At 65.0% G+C, this 21,213-nt stretch overlaps 1 protein-coding gene across 3 annotated transcripts; it reads right to left on the bottom strand.

The window, feature by feature from the left end:
* Window positions 1–785: 785 nt before the first annotated feature.
* SMTNL2 (smoothelin like 2) lies at window positions 786–19,922 on the bottom strand. Of its 3 annotated transcripts, none has more exons than XM_054511149.2 (8): window positions 19,806–19,922; window positions 9,729–9,819; window positions 9,023–9,265; window positions 8,363–8,432; window positions 7,511–7,675; window positions 6,782–6,896; window positions 6,483–6,634; window positions 786–1,139 (listed from the first exon to the last, which is right to left on the bottom strand). In XM_054511149.2, the coding sequence occupies exons 1-8, from the start codon at window positions 19,905–19,907 to the stop codon at window positions 1,013–1,015; spliced, it is 1,065 nt and encodes a 354-aa protein (XP_054367124.1). In that variant the 5' UTR covers window positions 19,908–19,922; the 3' UTR covers window positions 786–1,012. The 3 variants fall into 3 exon arrangements, with proteins under 3 accessions (XP_054367124.1, XP_045746094.1, XP_064438677.1); XM_045890138.3 differs by lacking the exon at window positions 19,806–19,922 and adding an exon at window positions 18,864–19,354; XM_064582607.1 differs by lacking the exons at window positions 9,023–9,265; window positions 19,806–19,922 and adding an exon at window positions 18,864–19,355.
* Between the last annotated feature and the right edge of the window lie 1,291 nt (window positions 19,923–21,213).

Here is a 21,213-nt window from a genome sequence, read left to right as displayed (position 1 = left end):
CCAGCGCTCCTCGACGGGACCGCAGCGGGGCTGGCCGCTGCTGTCCGCGGTTACCCCACACCTGCCCATCAACGGGGAGCGGGGACTCGCGGTTCTCGCTCCCCCAACAGCACAGAAGAGGGAGACGGACCAAGCAATGCGAAAATGTGGCTGTCCACTCCCCGGGCAGAGTTTTAGGGACAGAAGCAGATGAGAGGTGGGGGAGGGAATTTAAGCAGATTTTCACTGGAAATGCTTGCAAAATCTCCTGTCCACAGGCCCCACGTCTACCAAACAGAAAGAACAAATCCCAAGTGAAGTCTGACACATCTTTACGTACGGTCAACAATATAGACCCACGTATTTTCCATAGATCCCTGCAGCAAATCCCCTAAAAAATGTGAATAAAAACTACCTCTCTGCACAAAGGGCCTCGTCCTTCCCTAAAAGCGTTAACCTCCCGAGAGCCTATTCTTAGCCAGGCTCCCGGGAAGGACGGGGCGCTCTGGGACCAGGCGACAGCCCTTCCCATCCCCCCAGAGCACCAGGGTGACTTGAAGGTCATCTGCTGCCCAGGGCCGGGGGGAGATTAGGTGGCTCCTTCCCAAGACGTGGTCTTCCGTGTCCGGCTGCCGCTGGGGTGTCCTCCCCGCTCCCTGGCAGAGGCCCAGAGCGAGGCAGGAGAGGAGCCTGCCACAGCGCGGGGATGTACAGAACTCTGGGTGTTGCGATAAAGCACACCTGGTGAGCAACGTGCCCCCGTGAAGCCAACGCATCAAATTCACCCGCGGGAAAACGATCTCACATTCCAGAATCCACAGGCAAGCCTTTTATTTGAAGGGAGGTAGTCGCTTAGCACCAGTCGCGCTCTGGTAGCGCTCCCTCCTCCGTGGAGCCCTGGCCGCGGCCCACGCAGAGCCCGGCGTGCAGGGCCCCCATCCAGCAACACAGCGGGCCGCCCCGCTCAGGGAGCACGAGCCGCCCCACAGTCTCCCCCCCCGGGCTGGCCCTGGCCATCCAGGCCCCACGGGCTTCATTCAAAGCGACGCAGGTGGTTGTACAGGGACTGGACGTAGGTGAAGACACACATGGGGTCCGGCTTGGGGCCCATCGCCATCATGTCCTCCACCTCGATGAGGCGCTCGCAGTTGGCCAGATTCCTGAAACACAGAAGCCCCGTCAGGACAAGGGCCCCGGTCACCAGCCGGCCCCGCGGCCGGAACTGCGGCGCCCCCCACCCCAGGGCCTTCCGATGACCCCAGGAGACCCCGGGGAGACCGCTGCATCCAGGGACCACCAAGTCAACTCACTTCACAGACTTCCTGGTTGCAAGTTTCAGTGAAATTAAAGTTCACTTTCACTAAATTCACTTATAAGTGTTAGAATTCTGTTAGCGAAATTTTACTTTAATTTAAAAATGAAGTTTCCACTAAAAAATTCAACGTATATCGACAGGATGTGGAGATTCAGCACAAACTATAAAACGTAAAACAAAGAAAGTAATAAATTCACCCAGGCAGCTCCTAAACGGTCTCTTTATTTTATTATTTTTTTTTTTAGAGAGCGAGCGAGAAACAGCATGAGAGGGGAGAGGGTCAGAGGGAGAAGCAGGCTCCCCGCCGAGCAGGGAGCCTGATGCGGGACTCGATCCCGGGACTCCAGGATCATGACCCGAGCCGAAGGCAGTCGCCCAACCAACTGAGCCACCCAGGCGCCCCTAAACGGTCTCTTAAAACGTTTACGAGACCCATGCTTGGAGACACGGCACGCAAACGTGCCCAGGGTTGCACAGAGGTGCTTTCTGCCCCCGAGATTTCCCCACAGTGCTTGTTTCTCCCCCCCCCCCCCCACTTAAGGTGGGCAGGAACCGCTCACCCGATTTCACGACCTGCTGGCTGACGGGTCCCAAGGGCAAGGTCAGGACGTTGCCTACACCCCCCTCGGCCCCCCGGCCCCCCTTGCCCCACACTCTGGGAAACGCTGGTCTAGCCTTGGGCCCCAGTGTAGACGGGAAGCTGGGCGTTCTCTGGGCTGGAAAGCGGGTTCCCCGGCATCCCAGCTCCCGTGGCAGCACCCCCAGTGACGGGTCAGCGCCGTGTCCTAAGAGCGGGTGTCCTTCCAAACGCTACCCCGTGACTCCCGGGGCGCCAGAATCGCAGGCCTGGTGGGGTCAGGCGGCACCGACTGGGCTCAAATGCCCACACCCAGTGCTGTCAGCGTCCGTCCCTCCGCAGCTGAGCGCGCGTCACGGTCCCAGCCTCCCCCATGAACAAGCAGGTGACTGTCGGCGTTCATGACCCAGCCCTGTCCTCCCTGACTTGGGGTAAGAAAGACACATCACTTCTCCTAGCCTCCGACTGCCCCGGCTGGTGTAACCGCCCCGCGAGCCGGGTGGTAAACGTCGGCGGTGCTGGTCATCTCTGTCATTGTGCTCGATGTAAGGAGCAAGCGCGTGGACGGGAAAGGTCGGCATTTGGAATCTGAGCAGCTGGGTGCAGAGGCTAGCTCTGCTCCTCACACCCCCGTCCTGGACTTGCACCCCGGGGCCCGCGGGCCGGTCCTGGGGGCCCCGCACACGGGACTGGACCACGAGCTCGGGGCCCCGCCCTGCGTGCTGGCCGGATGCCAGGCCTCCTCTCAGACCCCGAAGGTCAGTGAAACACGGACATCTGTCCCGGATGGGCCCACTGCCAACTCCCCCTTGGTCTGGAGCGGGTCCCTGTGAGGGAACCCAGTGGCTTCGTGAGGTGATGGGGGGCTTGGCCCCAGGCAGGGCACCCTGGCATCCCCGACGGGCCAGGGCGGGGCTCCGCGTCAGGGAAGCGTGCGCTCTGACAAAGGACAGGCCTATATGGGTGCTTTGTTGGTGGGGCGGGGCTGCAAATCCAAGGCCTTCTGACCTGAGTGCACCTTCCCAAGCGATCAGTCAGCACCTGCCCACCCACCCGCCCACCCAGGGCTGCCTCCCAGGATCCCAGGTGAGCCGACCCCGCACATACACCGGGCCATCCCCCCGACGCTGGGCTCCGCGGTCCCCAGGTTAAACGAGAGCCATATTAAAACCCCGACCCTCAGCCCGGAAAGAGAACTGAGTGCCGGCCTCCGAGCACCGGGGAGGAGGGAGGTGCTCTCTCCTCGGCGGCCCCGCTCGGCTGGCTGTCCTCCAGGCCCAGGCCAGGGGCCCTCTTCCCCCAAGGCCAGGAAAGTTGCCCTCACATTTCTCATGCTAGTTTGCCTCCGGGTCCTTCCTACCTACTGGCCCCACAAGTCCATCCTCAGCCTGATTTTTTCCCACATCTCACGCTGGAAGAGAATCTTCCGAAAAATCTCCCTATCGCGTCTTTCCCCGAAAATAAATAGCTCAAAGGACACCAGGGATTCTCTCCTCTGTGCTGGTTCTAGCTTCTTTCCCCCCTTATTACCGGAGGGTGCCCTTACCGGACTTGCGCAATCAGGGTGGTGGTGGGGACGGGCACGAAGGCCTCACCACGGCCTCCGCCCCCATGACCCAGACGGGAAGCTGTGGGCAAGGTCCCAGCTTCCCAGCAAACAACCAGGGCCCTGGTCCCCACCCTGCCAGCCACACGGTCACGTCAAGACTCCTAGAAGATGCACACACAGGCTGAATGAGATTTCAGAATCAGGATATGAGAAGAGGAAGATGATGATCGGGACAGACTTTTATAAAAATACGTAAGCCTCAAAATATCAGAGGCCCCAATCGCCCTAAAAAGTTGATGCATAACTGACAGAACGTTGCATGAAGTGCACACCCAGTTGCCTTTTAAATCAACAAGCTGCTTTTGTGAAGGCCACACCAGCTTGTTGAAAGAACTCAGACGCCACGGAACAGTCCAAAGGAAAAAGGACCACCACCTTTGGATGAGTTCACGCAGCCGCACCTTGCCTGGGGTTAGGAAGGGTTCAGAGGATTCTCCTACTCCAGCTCTATTCTATCTTCCGTCCACACGGGGTTGGCCTGTGAGGGACGTGGAGGAGGGACCGGAGGGGTTATTTTTATTTAAGCCTCCCCTAAATGCAGATGCCAGGCTCGGACTACAGCCTCCTGTCTGGTTTCAGACAGACACACGTGGGTACTACAAATAGCCTGAAGCCCCTTCGGCTTGGGCGTAACCGGAGAGCAGGACACACTCCCGCAGGGCAAGCGGGAGCCTCGGGCCACACATCCGGCTCTGGGCCTGCCCTCGGCCTGGGGCTGCGGGGGGCAGGGTGCAGAGGGCAGGCCGCCACACACCCACCGCAGCCCCTTCCATAAAAGGGCTGGTCTTCCCGCTCTACAAGCCGGGACACCTGTCCAACAAGGGAGCTCACTCCGCTGTCAACACCGCATTGCTCGCACAGATTAGGCCGCGGGGAATCTCTGGGACGGTCCGTGACTGGGAGGAGGGGCAGCCCCAACCCCTTACACGGCAAAGGTTCCCCAGGCATCTTTGTGTCTCTACGGCCCTTGCTCGCAGAAGGGTCTGGAAGCACTTCCTTCCTGATGGGAGGTGAACCCCGTGTCTGAGGGGCCTGTCCGTCCTCCATCCCGCACCGTCTGCTCCTGACCAGCCTGCTGTCCAGGGAACCAGGTGACCCAGGCTGCCCCTGTGAGGTCATCTCCCGCAGGACTCCCAGGGGAGGCCCCTTCCCAGACCCCAAACAAGCTCCCCATACAGGCCTGCCCAGCACACACCCCCGGCCCTCCTCAAGGCGGCAGAAAAGCCGGAACTCATCTCAGGAGCAGGCAGACCATCCTCCCCTCCCCAGACACGAGCAGGCCACAGGGAGGCAGGGCCAGGCTGCTGACCCCATTTGCTCTGGGGGTAAGAAAGCAAACCTCGGAGCGGCCTGCACCATCGCCTCCCAGGCTGGGAATAGAAAAAATGTGCGTTCCGAGTCTGGAGGTTCCATGAGCCCAACCCTCGTGCTGGGAGAGCGTAGCCGCAGACGGCTCTGGCTCTGGCCGCCGGGTTTGGTGGGGGGGCTGTGTTCCCCGCGATCTGCCATGCAGGGATGCAGGGCCACCACTCTCCCTGCTCGGCCCAGCCTGCTCCAGGGCACGGCCCCCTGGTCCTGACGGAAGAGAGCTCCAGGGGCCACATGCGGCCTCGCCGGCTGGGGTGGGCCTCCACGTGCCCGCGTCAGGGCCCCAGCCCCGCACACGCGGTCCGCGGTTTGACCGCCACCCTGCCTGGGCTCCCAGCAGCTGGGCCTCCCCCTGCGAGGCGCCCCTCCCCAACACCGTGCCGTCCCCCTTGGCTCTGCTTCACCACCGTCTGGGTCCAGTTGCATAACACGCTCCATCCAGAGCTGTTTCTGTGATTAGGATGACAGCTAATCCCAAGCAGCCAAGAAAGAGAAGGCTTTTAAAGGATACAAGGAGTTCTTGGGACCCCAAGGGGGCCCAGAGTCCAAGCGTGTCGCCCGAGACCACACCACAGGGGCAATACCAACATTCCTACGGCTCAGCCAAGAAGCTCGGAGCCAGGGTCTCCATCCCGTCCCCAGAGCGGGAGCTGTGGCTCGGGAGAGGGGCGGCACCCTCAGCTTCCCTGGCCAGGCCCGGGGTCCGGGCTTGGAGCGCGGCCTCCCCCTGCTCAGGGCACTGGGTGGGCATGCGCAGATGCTCAGGGGACTGATGTCACCAGGCAGAGAGGCTGTGGGAGGAGAGATAAGCGTTCCCTCCAGGAAACTCAGCTTTCGGGGGACCTTCCTTCCCTCTGACCTTCTTCCCCTTGATTCCTGGAAACTGAGCACCAGGCGGCCCTAAACATCCTCCTCTGTGCCCCGTCTCCAGGCTCCCCGGCCCTCTGCGTCCTGACAGTGTTCAGCCAACAGGAGGCCCTGGCGTGAGGACAGAGCACTTCCTCCCAGCCCCCTGCCCGCAGGCCACTGGGAGCTGGCCCATCCACGGCCCTCTCCCCGCAACTGCTCTCCACCACCCCCAGAACGCCAGGCAGACCAGCCCCGGGGGACTGCCTGCGCCCCCACCAGAACCCTGGTGCATCACGGGCTGCCCCGAGCCGACCACCAGATCCCAGCCTGGGGATCCCAGAACCTCCCCCCACCCAATCTCCCTCCGGTGAGGGGGTCTGAAGAAGGAGGCGATTGCGTACCAGATGCATTTAGAGAAGCAAAATCGACTTATTGCAGACGTTTTCAAAATGTCTCCCAAGCAGATGCTATTCGATTTCCTCCTCACCCAAAAGCAACGGTATCTCCCCACCAGCCCTGAGAGGACAGGCGGGGTGCCCCGGGAGACCCCACCGCACGGCCCCCCGTGCCCTGTCGGTCGGTGGCTGGTCTCCCAGACCGCACACACACCAGGGACCAAGGCACCCGGCAGGAAGGGCAGGTGTGGCGAGCCCTCCTCGGCGAGTCTGGGCGACCGCTCCCCCCAGCTGCCCGGCAGGCGGGCGGAGTGGAGGGCCTCCTGTCCTGCCTGCCCCATGCTCCCCCACCCCCGGGGCAGACGCCGGCTCAGGACCCGCCACACTCACTCCGCCATGGAGAAGGCCAGCTCGAAGTTCCTCTGCGGCTGCGCGGGGCTCAGGGCGCTGTAGTCGAAGGCGTCGGGGAAGAAGGAGTGCACCAGGGCGCAGAAGGCCATCCCGTCACTCCAGCTGGAGGAGAAGTTCTGCAGGTCCACGTGCTTCCGGCCGGCCGGGGGTCAACGCAGGGAGGTGAGCAGGTCCGCCCCAGCAGCCCCTCCCGGCGCCCACCCGGCCCACAGGAGGCCCCAGGGATCCGGGCACGGGCTGCGGGCAGGCGGCGCCGGGCTGGGGGGCCCCGGGCTCACCTGGTAGCCGAGAGTCTTCTTGCGACACCACTGCAGCAAGAGCTGCTTAATGCTGCCGGCGCCGACCCCAAAGCTCTGGGACCGCTTCAGCTCGGCCCGCACCTCTCCCTTGCCCCTGTGCCAAGAGCCAGCCTGCGGCGGGGCGCTCCTCCTCCCCCCAGGGCCGGCCAGGAGGATGCCCCACCTGCTCTGCGCCCCCGGGAGCCCCCTGACAACATCGGGCGGCCCGCCCTCCCTCCAGCCCCCAAGCCCCGTCTCTCCCACACTGGGAAGCAGGGGTCCCGAGCCCGCGTGGCCCCCCTTCCCTTCACCCAGCTGCCCCAAGGCCACCCTCACTGACAGGGTTCCTTCCTGGCCAGAGAGGGGGTCCTCCTCCAGGGCCGTCGGGCTCAGTCTCCCTCCCTGCTGGGAGGGCGCCAGGATGGGTGTGTCCCCCCCAGGCCTGGGTCCCACCCCGCACACGCAGGTGTCATGCTGAGAGCTGGATCCCTATGCAAAGACCAGCCCTGTCTCTCCGAGGGCCAGGGTGTCGCCCCACAGCTCCCCCTGGGAGCCCCTGTCACACCCAGGAACCAAGGGAAGGCGGCGGAGGGCGGCCTGGGGCACCCCTGGGACGGGGCAGGAGAGGGGCTCTCGTCAAGGGGGACAGGCAGGGCCAGCTCCGCTGAGCTGCGCCCGCCGGGCCCCCATCTGGGGCTGGGCCCCCACGCTGGGCGTGAGCATCCGTACTTGCCAGCGGTATCCTGCTCCCACTTCTCAAACAAGGCCTTCCGGGCCTGCGCTCCTGACGTGCGGGGCAGCGTCTGAGACCTCACCAGCTCCCGGCGCCGGGCCTGGGTGGTGGCTGGCGGCGGGGGGGACGGGGGCGACCGGGGCGGCGTCGCCAGGGGTGGGCTGAGGAGAGAACCAGCGTGTTGGGAACAGCCAGGCCCCCAGGCCCAGGGTCCCCCCGCCCCACAGAGTGACCGAGGCAGAAGAAGGGGCAGGAACAGAGGAGGGACCAGCCCGCCAAGCGGTGTGGGGATCCACTCTGCCCAAGCTCCTGCTGGGCATAATCACCCAGCCCTCAGCAGGTGCCAGTTCCTGTGGCGGGCAGGGCGGCGTACCCCAGACCCCCGACCCCCACTAGATAAGACCCCCTTTGTTTCAAGTCACAAATTTCCTTTACGATTGCAAGAAAGCCAAGCCCGCCCCCCACCGCCCTCCCAGCTCCAGTCACAGTCCGGCTGGCCTGGGGGGAGCCCCCACACACCTGCCCCAGCCCCGGGGCCTCTCCAGGTGCCTCCTCCGTCCTGTCTGTCCCGTCCGGGCAGGAAGCACCCGGTGGAGGGAGCCCCGCCAGCCGGGACGAAGACAGCCTCCCACCTCCTCAATCCTGGCCCAGACCTGATCTGAGGAGTCCACGCAGACACAGCTGCAGCCGTATCCAAACAAGACTGTCCAGGGGGAGGCCTGCCTTGCCTCCCCTGCACAACCCCCCCCCCCCCCACACTGCCCTGCTGCCCTGGCTCTCAGCTCTGGCTCAGCACAGGGTCCCTCCCTCCTCTGGTGGCCGGGGAGCCCGAGGCCATCCTGACCCACCTGTCGCTGCTCCTGCCTGTGGACGCTGCCCCGTAGCCAGCGCTCGACCGTGGGACGGAAGGGTTCTTCTCTGTGGGACGAGGAGAGAAGAGAAGTAGCCCTGGGCGCGGGGGACCAGCCGCCGGCCCCCCTCCCCTGCCCCGGCATCACTCCCTGGACAGTCAGGTGCCCCAGGCTCCGCGGGCCCCACCTCGGCGAACAGTTGAGGGAGAGGAAGCTGGGAACATAGAGCAAGGACATAAAAGCTCTGTATGTGTCCCCACCCTGCGTTTGAGGGCACAGGGCATCCCGAGCCTCGTATCCAGCAAGCACTTTGTTCCCAAACCCTCATTCTGGAAGCCCCAGCCCGGCACCACCACCAGGGGCCTGACCACGGGCCCAAGCCAGGCCCGGAGAACCGTGCCAAACTGTGCAGGGGTGCGAGCCCCCCTCTCCCCACATGGGCCTGTGGTCCTGACTGAGGGATGTGCCCGCGGGGATGGGCCGCGCAGACGGGCTGCGTGGACAGGCTCGGAAAGGGGTCGCAGTGGTGGGCGCAGGTGGGGCTGTGGCGTGGCCCCAGCTTTTCTGGGTCTCTTGCCAACCCCCCGGGCCCTGAGCCCTGCCTGCCCTCCCACCTTGAGGTGGGGTCCGCCCCCAGCCATGCTCTCCTGCTCCTACCGCTGGGACCGGGGGTCCAGGGTGTCGTGGCCTCACTGGGGCTTGGGCTCAGGCCCCCCAGGACGGCGGCGGACGTGGGCGAGACAGCCACGGCTGAGGTCTCCCCCGAGAACCTCTCAGAGACCCGAGTGACGGCCGTGACGGGCTGGTGAGGCAGCCGCAAGGAGAGGCTCACTGGGCGAGGCTTGGGCGGCTCGGGCGCCAGGAACGTCTGGGCAGCCTCCGGGGGTCCATCGCCCAGACCTGGAACACGACCAGTGGGGCGGGGTGCCAGTCAGCCATGCCATCCACGGGGGACCCAGAGCCCCCCCCAGGAGGGCTCTAGACTCCCCGAACCCTCCTCCCACCGCCTCCAGGAAGGCCTCCCTGACCTCCCACTTCCAGGGACGCCTCAACGCTCCAACCAGAGTTTACGTCTACTGCAAACTGCCCTCACAGTCAGCTCAGTAAACACCAGCTATGCTTCTCACTGCGTGGACGATTCCTCAGCCCCTGCTTGCCTTCCTCCAGAAACAGGGAAGCTCATCACCTTTCGAGAGCTCCTGTTTCCCTGTGTTTAAAAAGCTCTACTTCATCCTGAGCGAAGCTGCCCTCCTGGCAGCCTCTCTACCTGTCAGAGTCCAGGGTCAGGTCCCCTTCCAGCCAAGGGCTGGCCTGGCCCAGATGCAAACCTCCCAGCCACCCCTCCTGTGCCGTCGGCCCCTACCTGCCCCCAGCTGGTGCCCATTCTCGATGACACACGAGTCTGAGGCCTTCCTCGTCTCCAGCTCACTGGCCTCGTCCTGGTGATCCACACTCTACAGAGACACACGCCACGAGGAGGCCCCGTCAGGTAGGGCCCACTGCCCACCCCCAAAATTGCTGTCTAAAGCCCCCCCTTGTTCTGGGGGCAAACAACACCCACGTTTGAGAGGCAGCCCCCAGAACATACCGTAGTGGGCCCAGGCCACACAGCACCCTGGGGTGGACCCAGCCACACAAACGTGCCCAGAGTGCCAGGGACAAAAGATCAGGAGCAAGCATTCTGAGCCATGTACAAGGTGGCCCAGCCTTCTCCCAGACTGCTCCCCAGGCCGGGCGGGCCTGCTCATGCTGGCCGGGAGGGCCTGCTCCCCAGGCTGGGAGAGCCTGCTCACGCTGGCAGGGCCTGCTCACACTGGATGGGAGCGCCTGCTCCACAGGCCGGGCAGGCCTGCTCCCCAGGCCAGGCGGGCCTGCTCACACTGGCCGGGAGGGCCTGCTCACGCTGGCAGGGCCTGCTCACGCTGGCTGGGAGCGCCTGCTCCCCAGGCCGGGCAGACCTGCTCACACTGGCCGGGAGGGCCTGCTCCCCAGGCCGGGTGGGCTTGCTCCCCAGGCCGGGAGGGCCTGCTCACGCTGGCCAGGAGGGCCTGCTCCCTAGGCCGGGTGGGCCTGCTCACGCTGGCAGGGCCTGCTCACGCTGGCTGGGAGCGCCTGCTCCCCAGGCCGGGCGGGCCTGCTCCCCAGGCCGGGCGGGCCTGCTCACGCTGGCCGGGAGGGCCTGTTCCCCAGGCCGGGCGGGCTTGCTCCCCAGGCCGGGAGGGCCTGCTCACGCTGGCCAGGAGGGCCTGCTCCCCAGGCCGGGCGGGCCTGCTCCCCAGGTCGGGCGGGCCTGCTCACGCTGGCTGGGAGCGCCTGCTCCCCAGGCCGGGCGGGCCTGCTCACGCTGGCCGGGAGGGCCTGCTCCCCAGGTCGGGCGGGCCTGCTCCCCAGGCCGAGCGGGCCTGCTCACGCTGGCCGGGCGGGCTTGCTCCCCAGGCCGGGAGGGCCTGCTCCCCAGGCCGGGAGGGCCAGCAGGACTGCTGCTGTGGAGACAGCCATAAGCAGAAGCATAAGGTTCTCTGGGCCAACACTGGGCAAGGGGACCGAGGACGTTTCGTTGGACCCAGAGCTACAAAATTTGCCCAGGTGCCTGGAGTATGGGGGCCTGACAGGCTCCTTGGGGCCCCTCCTACCCAGGAGCCACCGAGGGGCCTGGTGTCCCAGCCGAACCGCCGACTGCCGTGTCGCTCCGCTCAGGTCTTGCCCCTTCTGGGTCTCGGTTTCCCTGCTGGAGGCAGGGCGGCTCCACACGGACCCTCTGAGCGTCTCGTGGCTGTCAGGCCCTTCTTGTGGGCGCGCCACTTAACCAACATGCTCTGTCCTCCCAGGTGCGTGTTAACAGCCCTCATTCGGCCCACAGTACCCGGGGGCTCAGCGAAGGGCTGTGAGAAGCAGCTGACTTCCATGGCCAGGAGGGACGTTCTCCTCCCTTCTCCCGGTGAGGACGTGGGGAGGGCCCAGAGGGTCTGCAAGGCCGGGGCCTGGGGGTCTGCCTGACAGGAAGGGGATCGAGGCTGACCACTACCAGGCCTCTCCTCAGAGGCCGCGATGGGCACCTGGAGAGAGTGGCCGTCCCCTCCACTAGACACCGCCGAGGTCTGCAAGGTTCCCAGATGACTAACAAAGCCCATCCCGGGCCCCAGGCGGCTCAGCCGCTCCCGCAAACAGGGCCAGCGTGGCCACGCTGCCAGGGGGGCGGGTGTCGGTCGGGAGCCAGGACCCCGAGCACACACCGCCAAGCCAGCCTGACAGTCATGCCTGCGACAGACTTCCTCCAGCCCAGCGGGTCAGGGAGGGCTTCCCAGAGGCAGCAGCACCCAAGCCAAGTCTGGAGTGAGCCAGGCGGACGAGGAGGGGCGGCCGTTCCCGGCAGAGCGACTGTGTCTGCAGAAACAGGCTTCGAGGCTGCAGCATTCCCATCCAGCGGCAGCAGACGCACCGTGCAGCCCCCAGGGTCAGCCCAGAGGGGAGGGGACACGGGCCGTGGGCAGGTAAAGGCAGGAGGACTCCCAGCTCTGGGGGTAGGGAGTGGATGCGGAGGGCGGGGAGGGGTGAGGCCTCTTCGAAGCCTGGGCTTCGGATCCGAGTGGCAAGGAGGAAGGGAGGAGCGTTGGTGGGAAAACGAGGATTGGGGTTTGGGACACGCTGAGTATAAGGTGCCCCTGGGGCAGCAGGGACTTGAGGTCAGGAGACGGCTGGGTGTCTGAGGCTGCAGTTGAAGAGGAAGGACGGGGTGAGGACGGGGGAAGGACGGAGGAAGGACGGGGGAAGGACGGGGGAAGGACGGGGGAAGGACGGGGGAAGGACGGGGGAAGGACGGGGGAAGGACGGGGGAAGGACGGGGGAAGGACGGGGGAAGGACGGGGGAAGGACGGGGGAAGGATGGAGGAAGGACGGAGGAAAGACAGGGGAAGGACAGAGGAAGGATGGGGGAAGGATGGGGGAAGGATGGGGGAGGGACGAAGGAAAGACATGGGAAGGACGGAGGAAGGACAGAGGAAGGACGGGGGAAGGACGGGGGAAGGACGGGGGAAGGATGGGGAAGGATGGAGGAAGGACGGAGGAAAGACGGGGGAAGGACGGAGGAAGGACAGGGGAAAGACGGGGGAAGGACGGGGGAAGGACGGAGGAAGGACAGAGGAAGGATGGGGGAAGGACGGGGGAAGGACGGGGGAGGGACGGGGGAATGACGGAGGAAGGATGGGGAAGGACAGGAAGGACGGGGGAAGGACGGGGAAGAACGGGGGAAGGACGGAGGAAGGATGGAGGAAGGACGGGGGAAGGACAGAGGAAGGATGGGGGAAGGACGGGGGAAGGACGGGGGAAGGACGGAGGAAGGACGGAGGAAGGATGGGGGAAGGATGGAGGAAGGACGGAAGAAAGACAGGGGAAGGACGGAGGAAGGACAGAGGAAAGACGGGGGAAGGACGGGGGAAGGATGGGGAAGGATGGAGGAAGGACGGAGGAAAGACAGGGGAAGGACGGAGGAAGGACAGAGGAAGGACGGGGGAAGGACAGGGGAAGGACGGGGGAAGGATGGAGGAAGGACGGAGGAAAGACAGGGGAAGGACAGAGGAAGGATGGGGGAAGGACGGAGGAAGGATGGGGAAGGATGGAGGAAAGACAGGGGAAGGACAGGAAGGACGGGGGAAGGACGGGGGAAGGACGGAAGAAGGATGGAGGAAGGATGGGGAAGGATGGAGGAAGGACGGAGGAAAGACAGGGGAAGGACGGGGGAATGACAGAGGAAGGATGGAGGAAGGATGGGAAAGGATGGAGGAAGGACGGAGGAAAGACAGGGGAAGGACGGGGGAAGGACGGAGGAAGGACAGAGGAAGGACGGGGGAAGGACAGAGAAAGGATGGGGGAAGGACGGGGTAAGGACAGGGGAAGGACGGGGAAAGGACAGAGGAAGGACAGGGGAAGGACAGAGGAAGGACGGAGGAAGGACGGAGGAAGGACAGAGGAAGGACGGGGGAAGGACAGAGGAAGGACGGGGGAAGGACGGGGGAAGGACGGGGGAAGGACGGGGGAAGGACGGGGGAAGGATGGAGGAAGGATGGGGAAGGATGGAGGAGGGACGGAGGAAGGACAGGGGAAGGACAGGGGAAGGATGGGGGAAGGATGGGGGAAGGACAGAGGAAGGGCGGGGGAAGGACAGAGGAAGGATGGAGGAAGGACGGGGGAAGGATGGAGGAAGGATGGAAGAAAGACAGGGGAAGGACGGAGGAAGGACAGAGGAAGGATGGGGGAAGGACAGGGGAAGGACAGGGGAAGGACGGGGGAAGGACAGAGGAAGGACAGGGGAAGGACAGAGGAAGGACGGAGGAAGGACGGAAGAAGGACAAGGGAAGGATGGAGGAAGGACGGAGGAAGGACAGAGGAAGGACGGGGGAAGGACGGGGGAAGGACGGGGGAAGGACGGGGGAAGGACGGGGGAAGGACGGAGGAAGGATGGAGGAAGGATGGGGAAGGATGGAGGAAGGACGGAGGAAAGACAGGGGAAGGACGGGGGAAGGATGGGGGAAGGACAGAGGAAGGGTGGGGGAAGGACAGAGGAAGGACGGAGGAAGGACAGGGGAAGGATGGGGGAAGGACAGAGAAAGGATGGGGAAAGGACGGGGGAAGGATGGAGGAAGGATGGAGGAAGGACGGAAGAAAGACAGGGGAAGGATGGAGGAAGGACAGAGGAAGGATGGAGGAAGGACGGAGGAAGGACAGGGGAAGGACGGGGGAAGGACAGAGAAAGGATGGGGGAAGGAGGGAGAAGCAGGAGTCTTGAGTCCCGAGCACAGCAGGGGAAGAGCGGGTCTGGGCGCATGGCCTGGGAGGGGAGAAGAGGCGTCTACAGAGGATGAGCGGTGGGAGGGGCAGGGAGACGAGCAGCAGAAGCCTGGGGGCAGAGGGGGCGTGTGTCTAGAAGGCAGGCGTGCCCACAGCACCCAAAGGTGGCCTGGTGTCAAAGAAAAGGTCGTGATGAGATCCAGACCGTGCCTGTTGGGCTCATCAGAGAGCCCGCTGGTGGGTTTAGGAACTGAATTGGGGGGGGTAGCTGGGGGAGACTCTGGCATGAGGGGAGACGGCCGGGGGGGGGGCGGTTAGAGGGGCTGTTCCAGCAGAAGAGGTGGGACAAGGGACCCTCTGCGGGGTGGGGTCCCTGCATAAGTGAGACAGGACAGGACTCAGGTGACCCCTCAACTCCTGGCTCAGGAGGGCGGGGGAGCGGCCAGGCCCCCTCGCAAGTGCAGTGCAGAAGGGGGGTATCTGCGAGCACCCCTAGAGCTGGTTTGAAGCCAACTCAGCAGAAGTCCAGCCTGAACCCCAGCCCCTACCTGTCACCAGGGCCAACTCAGCTCTGGGGTCCCCGTGTCCCCCCACCCTCCCTGCTCTGGTCCAACCAGTGCCACAGGTCCAGGTAGGAGCCTGGAGGGACAGGCAGATGGTGAAACCATTTCTCAGGAATGTGGGTCTCTTTGGGGGGGCCCCAGATGCCTGCCCCTGCACGTTGCAGGTCCCCCACCCCTGTGACGCCCCAGGGGACCAGACACCACAACCAGACAGGAAGTAGGTTCTGGGCCAGCCAGATTCCCGTCTAGGGGTCTCAGCTAGACTGCAGCCAGGGTGGGGGCTAAGCCCAGACCCCCCGGGTCCCCTGACCCTCACTCGAGGAGAGGGCTCTGTCCGTGTCACAGGCCAAGAGGCTCTTTGGAGACCACCTCCATCCCATCGGCACACAACCGGCAGTCTAAACCCCCACACTACTAAAGGCAGTGGTGGAGTCAAGGTTTGGGACCCGGGTCTCCTACCCCAACCCAAGACTCTGCCCACAAAGCACTCTGGCCTTCCACAGAAGAGAGGACAACTTGGCACGAACTTGCCCCCAGGAGCCTGGGGCAGCACGAGCCCCTGGCCCTCTGAGGGGGAGGAAATGGGGTGACGCTGGGGTAGCCACCCCAGCAGGACCTCTGTGGGACAGAGCCCTGAAACCAAGGAGCTGGGCTGGAGCAGGCACAGCCCTGGGGCCTCCAGCTCGCTCTCCCAGCACTGGGGGGCAGCCTGCCTGGGCCCCAGGTCCTGCAGAGTTCCCCATCTGGGCTTTGTGTGAAGAGGAGGGGCCCCCCTGCTAGGGAGTCCAGGCCTGGGGACCTTGGTGGGGAGGCGCGGGTGAGTGATTTCAGGGACCCCAGAGACACAGTCCTCTCTCTCACTGGGAAGTCTATAAACACTTTTGGGAGGGCGGGCACATTTCAGGTGTTCTTAGTTCTGCCTGACCCCCCCCACTCCGTGGGCAGCCCCGGAGTGACCAAGCCGGCCCCCCCAGACTGCTCCCCGCTGCCCCCCCAAGGGGTTCTCAAAGCTCGACCCAAACACGGGCCTCTGCAGCGGTGACCTCTATCACAGTGCGTCTGGGGGGGAGCAGATAAGGGAGTCTGGCTTCTCTCGCAGGCCGGCCTCGACCCGAGCTCCTGGCAGCCGTCCCTGAGGGCCTCCACCACCTCCGCCCCGAGAACGCAGCGGCCGCGGGAAACAACCCGGGCCTGGCCTCAGGCGGCCGCCGTCCACCACAGGCCCCAGCCGGCTGTGCACGCACCCGTGTGAACGGATCCGCTAACGGATCCAGCGGACGTCCCTGCTAGAAGAACCCAGTCCACCCAGCGCGAGGGGCCCCCCCAACCAGCCCGGCCCAATCCCCCTGGTTTAGACACAGACAAAGCGAGGAGAGGCTCCCAAGGCCCCACGGCAAACGTTGACGAAAGCAGCTCCTATCTGCTCCAGGGACTTGGGCCTCCTACAGGGAGTCCACCTGGTTGCTCCCACTGGCCGGCCCTCTCCCTTCTCCCAGAGCTTCCCCGGCTACAGCTCTGTCTTCTCACTTCTCACTTCTCACTCCCTAGCAAGGTCAAGGTTTGTGCGCTCGGAAGTGGATTACTCGATCAACTCTTCCCCGTTAAGTTCAGGGTGCATTTCTACGCTAAGTAGGACCCACCTCCAACACCTACAACCCCCAGTTTGAGACGGCAGAAAGCAAGAGTTTCTCTAAATCTTGCTGATATCAGAGGGGCGGGGTAACCGCAGCTCTACCTGGACCCTCGCCCCACGACACAGACACGGGGTGTGAAAGACAGCCAGCAGCCGAGTCCCTGTGCGTGACGGAGCCGCTCTTCGCAGCACAAGCGGGGATGCGCACACAGCTCCACATGGCCCCCTTCGCTGCCAGAAACCAGCTGGGAGCATGCGTCAGCGCTGGGAGAGGTGGGCTGCGTGGCAAGTGGGGACCAGCGCTTCCGAAGTCAGGCAAGGGGAAGCTGACCCCCCCGGATAGGGACCCTGACAACCCTCCTGCAAGTACTCAGCGATGCTTGTCTTTCTGAGGCCCGCAACCTACTTTCCAACTGGGTCTCCATCCCCGTCCCCCAAAGAGCCACAGCATCCCCGCTGACCCCTGACCCCAACCTTTTGATTTCCAGGGCCTGCTGGCTCCCTGGCATCTCCTCCATCTCCACCCAGGACTCCTGCCTCACCTTCTCCTTCCATGCACTTGCCCTGAAGACCTGGCCCACTTCAGGGCTTCAACTGCTAGCTCAGCTCTGGCATCTCCCGGACGTCCAGCCCCGACCACTCCTGGCACCCCAGATCCGTGGTCCACCTGCTCTGGGGCAGCTTCCCGTGGATGTCCCGTAGCCCCTCACGCGTGGCATGACCCCAGCAGATCTGTGACCCGGCAGCTCCCCAGGCAGGCTCCTGTCTGTGCCCAAACACCGCCTCCCCCTGCCGACTCCCCCTTGCAGACCTCGCCCCAAGGCAGCCCCCGGTCTCCATGCACCCACCCCCGCCCCAGGTCAGACCGTCTTCTCTCCTCGGGCCATCCCACTCAACCCACCCACCCTGTCTCCAGCCACCCTCCACCCTGACACCCATCCTTGCGGGAGCTTGCGGATGGCTACCCTGTCCCTCCCTGCCCAGCACCCCTCACCCACCACTCCCATAACCAAGAGGACCAGCTCACCTCCGGTGAGAATGCCCACTGAGGGGTACTGCTGAGGCAGATGACTGGAGAGCCCCCTCACACATGTATGAGCAAGCATGTGCAAACACACGCTTATACACATGACGCAGACGCTCTTTTTCTGAAACCTTGGGCCCCTGCTTCGGTGAACATGTGTGTTAGAACAGAACTGCAGAAACAGCCGATGACACAGTTTATTAAGCATGGGTGAGCTCACAGTGGTGATTTCATACCATGGACGTGCAGCGTGTTGTGCTCATAGGACAGAACCAGACACTTCACACCGAGCACCGGGCCACCCAGGGGCTCTACCACCACCACAGGTTGAAGGCTGCCTTGCCCCCAGGGACAAAGCCCGGCTCCCTTACCCAGCACCCAGGGGGCCCTCACAACTCACCCCTCCCCCCTCATCCCCACCGGGCTCCCCTCTGGCCAGGCAGTCCTTTTAGCTCTGCTGGGCCAGCATGCACAGCCCCCATCCCACCTCCACCTGCACCCCAGCAGGAGCCCCGGGCCTCCCGCACAAAGGCCTCCCGGGACGCCCACTGGGAAGGCGCACCCGCTCTGGGGGCCCACACGGTTGGCACTGCTCCGTCTGGGGCCATCTCCCACCCGGCTGGGAGCTCCAGGGGCAGGCGCAGATCTGATCCCCTCCTCCCGCCCCCTGAGGGGCAGCCCAGCCCACACAGGAGATCGAACGCATGAGGGACTGAACCAAGGAGGGGCAGCAGGTGCAAACGACTCAGACCCAGACCCTGGAAACCCAACCCCAGAGCACATGCCTGCGCAGAGTGGAAAACCCCACCTAAGGGCCACCGGACACACCACGGAAACATTCTCACCTGCCTCTCCAGGAGGCCCCATGCTCAGCGGGGTGACCGGTCCACACCGGTCTCCACCAGCCCAGCGGGGTCACTGACCCCAGGAAGCTAGAGACTGCTCAAGGCTGGTTTCCCGGCTCTCCTAACCCTCTGCCCGTTCCCAAACGCGGCTGCCCCGACCACACTGTGTCCTCTCTCACACACGGGGGGGGGCCTGAGTTCTCAATCTGGGTTAATTAATAACGGGAGTCGTCAGGCCTCAGCGAAGCGGCAACGCGGGGGGCCCGTGAGTGGAGGCGGGGGAGTCGGGGGCTGCTGGCCCCTCGGACACGCCGGCAGCGAGGCCCAGGCGGCGCTGAAACGGTCAGGGGCCCTATCTCAGCGCCCAGGCCCTTAGCGTCATGGGACAAAGGGGAGAGGGAGACAGAACTCCGCGCAAAGAGAGGAGGGGGCCCGAGACAGGTGCAGCGCGCAGGCCCCGCCGGCCCCCTCCCGCCCCCGAGCGCTGGCCGGACCCCCACAGCGAGTCCAGCGGCCGGCGGCGGCACCCCAGCCCAGCAGACGCGCGCGGGCCGACGCACGCACTCGCCGAGCAGGGGCGGCCGCCCGAGGCGCGCAGCCCCCCGCCCCCTGCGCCCGCAAAGCGGCGCCCGCGCTCCGCGGGGCTCACCTGGCTGCGGCCGGACAGCGAGAAGGCGGCGTGGCTGGCGAAGCGCGCGCTGCCCAGGCGGGGCGCGCGGCCGGGGACGCCGGGCGTGGGCGGCGGGCTGGGCGTGCCGGGGGTGCCGGCCGCGGGGGGCTGCCCGCTCCCCGCGCCCAGCGCCTCCACCTGCCGCGTCAGGCGCTCGAGCTGCGCCTGCAGCCGCCGGTTGTCGCGCTGCAGCTCGGCCACGGTGCGCGCCAGCGGGCCGGCCAGGCGCAGCGCCTCGGCCACACGCCGCTCCACGCCGCGCTGCAGCCCCTGCATGTCCTCGTGCAGCGCGCGCACCGCGCCCTCCAGCGCCGCCTCGTAGCGGCCCAGCGCCTCGCGCACCGTGCGCGCTTCCTCGGCGTCGGGGCCCGGCTCCATGGCGAGCGGGGCGCGCGTCCGAGCGCGGGCCTGGCGGGAGGGAAGTCGCGCTCCTCCGCAGCTCCGGGCCGCGACTGGCCGCCCCGGGCGGGCTGGGCCGGAGGGCCGGTGGGAGGGGCGGGCGCCGCGCGGGGGCGGGGCCTCGGGCGGGGCGGGGCCGGGCGCGCGGGCGGGGCGTGGGGGCCTCGGAGGCGCCGATCGGGGAGCGCCGGGCGCCGCTGTCCGGACGGGCGGGGCCGCAGGGCGAGCGCGGGTCCGAGATCCCCCCTGCGACCCCGGGGGGGCGGCGTGCGGCCTGGGCGAGGGCCGGAAGAAGCCCCGGACCCCCGAGGGCACTTTACCCTGGAGACCACAGACGCGGGTTATGCATTCCCTCGGGGCTCTCACCCGCGCGGCCCGGTCCCGCTGGGGGTGCGGACTCCCCCACCGCTCAGAGAGAGCTGAGGGCAGCAGTCGCCCCCAGAACTGCCGCCCCGACCTCGCCCCATCCTGGCCCCTGCCCTCTCTGCCGTGTGGGCACGGCTCTCAGGAGCACAGACTCACCTGGCGGAGCCTTGCCTGGAATCTCTTGCACCTGTTGTGAAGGCCAAGGGAGCAGGAGACCCGTGTGAGGTCCCCTCCCAGCCCCACTCTGTGTGGCTCCATCTTTGCGTTCTCACCAATGGTCCGAAAGGGCTCCAGCCTCACCAAGGGACCCCTGGTGGGAGATCCTAGTAGGGGATCCAGGAGAGGCTGAGGTCTGGCAGAGAGGGAATGGTGCACTGAGGGCTGAATCTCCAAATCCTGGGATGAGTGAGTTTTGGACTAATGGGCCCTGTTCCTCCATCAGAGTCTCAGTCACCTGTCTCTATCCACAGGCCAGGGCTCCCACCGCTATTCCCTCTTAACACTCCTTTCATGCCTAAACCCAGACATTCCTCCCCTCCAGCCTCCCCCACCGACCAACCCCACAAGAAAGAATGGAAACAATTTTTGCTTCCGGAGGACCGGAGGGATGATGAGCAAAGATACTCTGAGTTTCTGTGTCACTGTAATCTGTTTTAAAATAAAAATGGGAACATCCCATCCTTTTCGCAAAAACCTTTCCTGACTAGCCTTCTCCTTAACAGGCCAGGCCCACCTGAAGGAGGTCAGATGCCTCAGGAACAAGAGGTCTGCCAGGCTTGTTCCTGTCGTGTTAGGCTTCCTGGACTGTGGATCAGCCTGACAGATGCTGAGCGCAGATCCCCCCCCTTGCTCCCCTCCACCATGGGGACACTAAGGAACGCTGGGTTACCTAATCCAAGGAGCCTTCCAGCAATTATTTCATGAGAAAGTCAAGTGCCAAAAGGCATGCATGTTTCATGTGCGTGTGAGTGTGTGTGAGTGTGTGTTCCAAGTAGCCGTCTGCACAGGGTGAGCCAAACCGCTCCCTGCCTTCTTTCTCCGGGCAGAACCTTTGGGAGAGGCTGGGAGAAGCTGGGCGAGCCTTCCCCCCACCCCCACCCCCCACCCCCCCAGCCAGCACTCATGGCCCCTGCAGGTCTGAGCACGGGAACCAGAGGTTGAGAGAGCCCATCTCAGCCAAAAAAGCCCATTTCCTTCCTTTGCAGGACCCATGGAAGAACCGTGTGATGAAGTCCTGGGGGGCACTAGCAGGTGTGACCTCCTGGGCATGAGCCTGCAGCATCCATGGGGGTGGGCATGGGCAGGGGTCTCCCCACCCTCTCCTGCCTCCCACCTCGGGTGAGTTGTCTGCTGTCCCCAGCCACCAGGAGAATATTTGGGAGGAGCTGCTTAGGGGCAGGGCAGGGCTCCCTCTGCTGCGGAAGTGGGGACTCTGTCAAGGGCAGAGATGGGGCTCGCTGTGGGTTCTGGGAAGGTAGACAGTCCAAGAAGCAAACCGTCCCCCTGGCCCCTCCCCCTCAGCTGTCAGGCCACTGAGTCAGTAGCTGGAGAAGAGCCTGGGAGA

The sequence above is a fragment of the Mirounga angustirostris genome, unplaced genomic scaffold, assembly GCF_029215605.1.
Source record: "Mirounga angustirostris isolate CCGP_5_RB_7025 unplaced genomic scaffold, mMirAng1.0.hap1 SCAF_17, whole genome shotgun sequence".
NCBI lineage: Eukaryota > Metazoa > Chordata > Mammalia > Carnivora > Phocidae > Mirounga > Mirounga angustirostris.
Note: the sequence above shows the minus strand (reverse complement) of the source record. Positions and strands in the feature narration are given on the sequence as shown.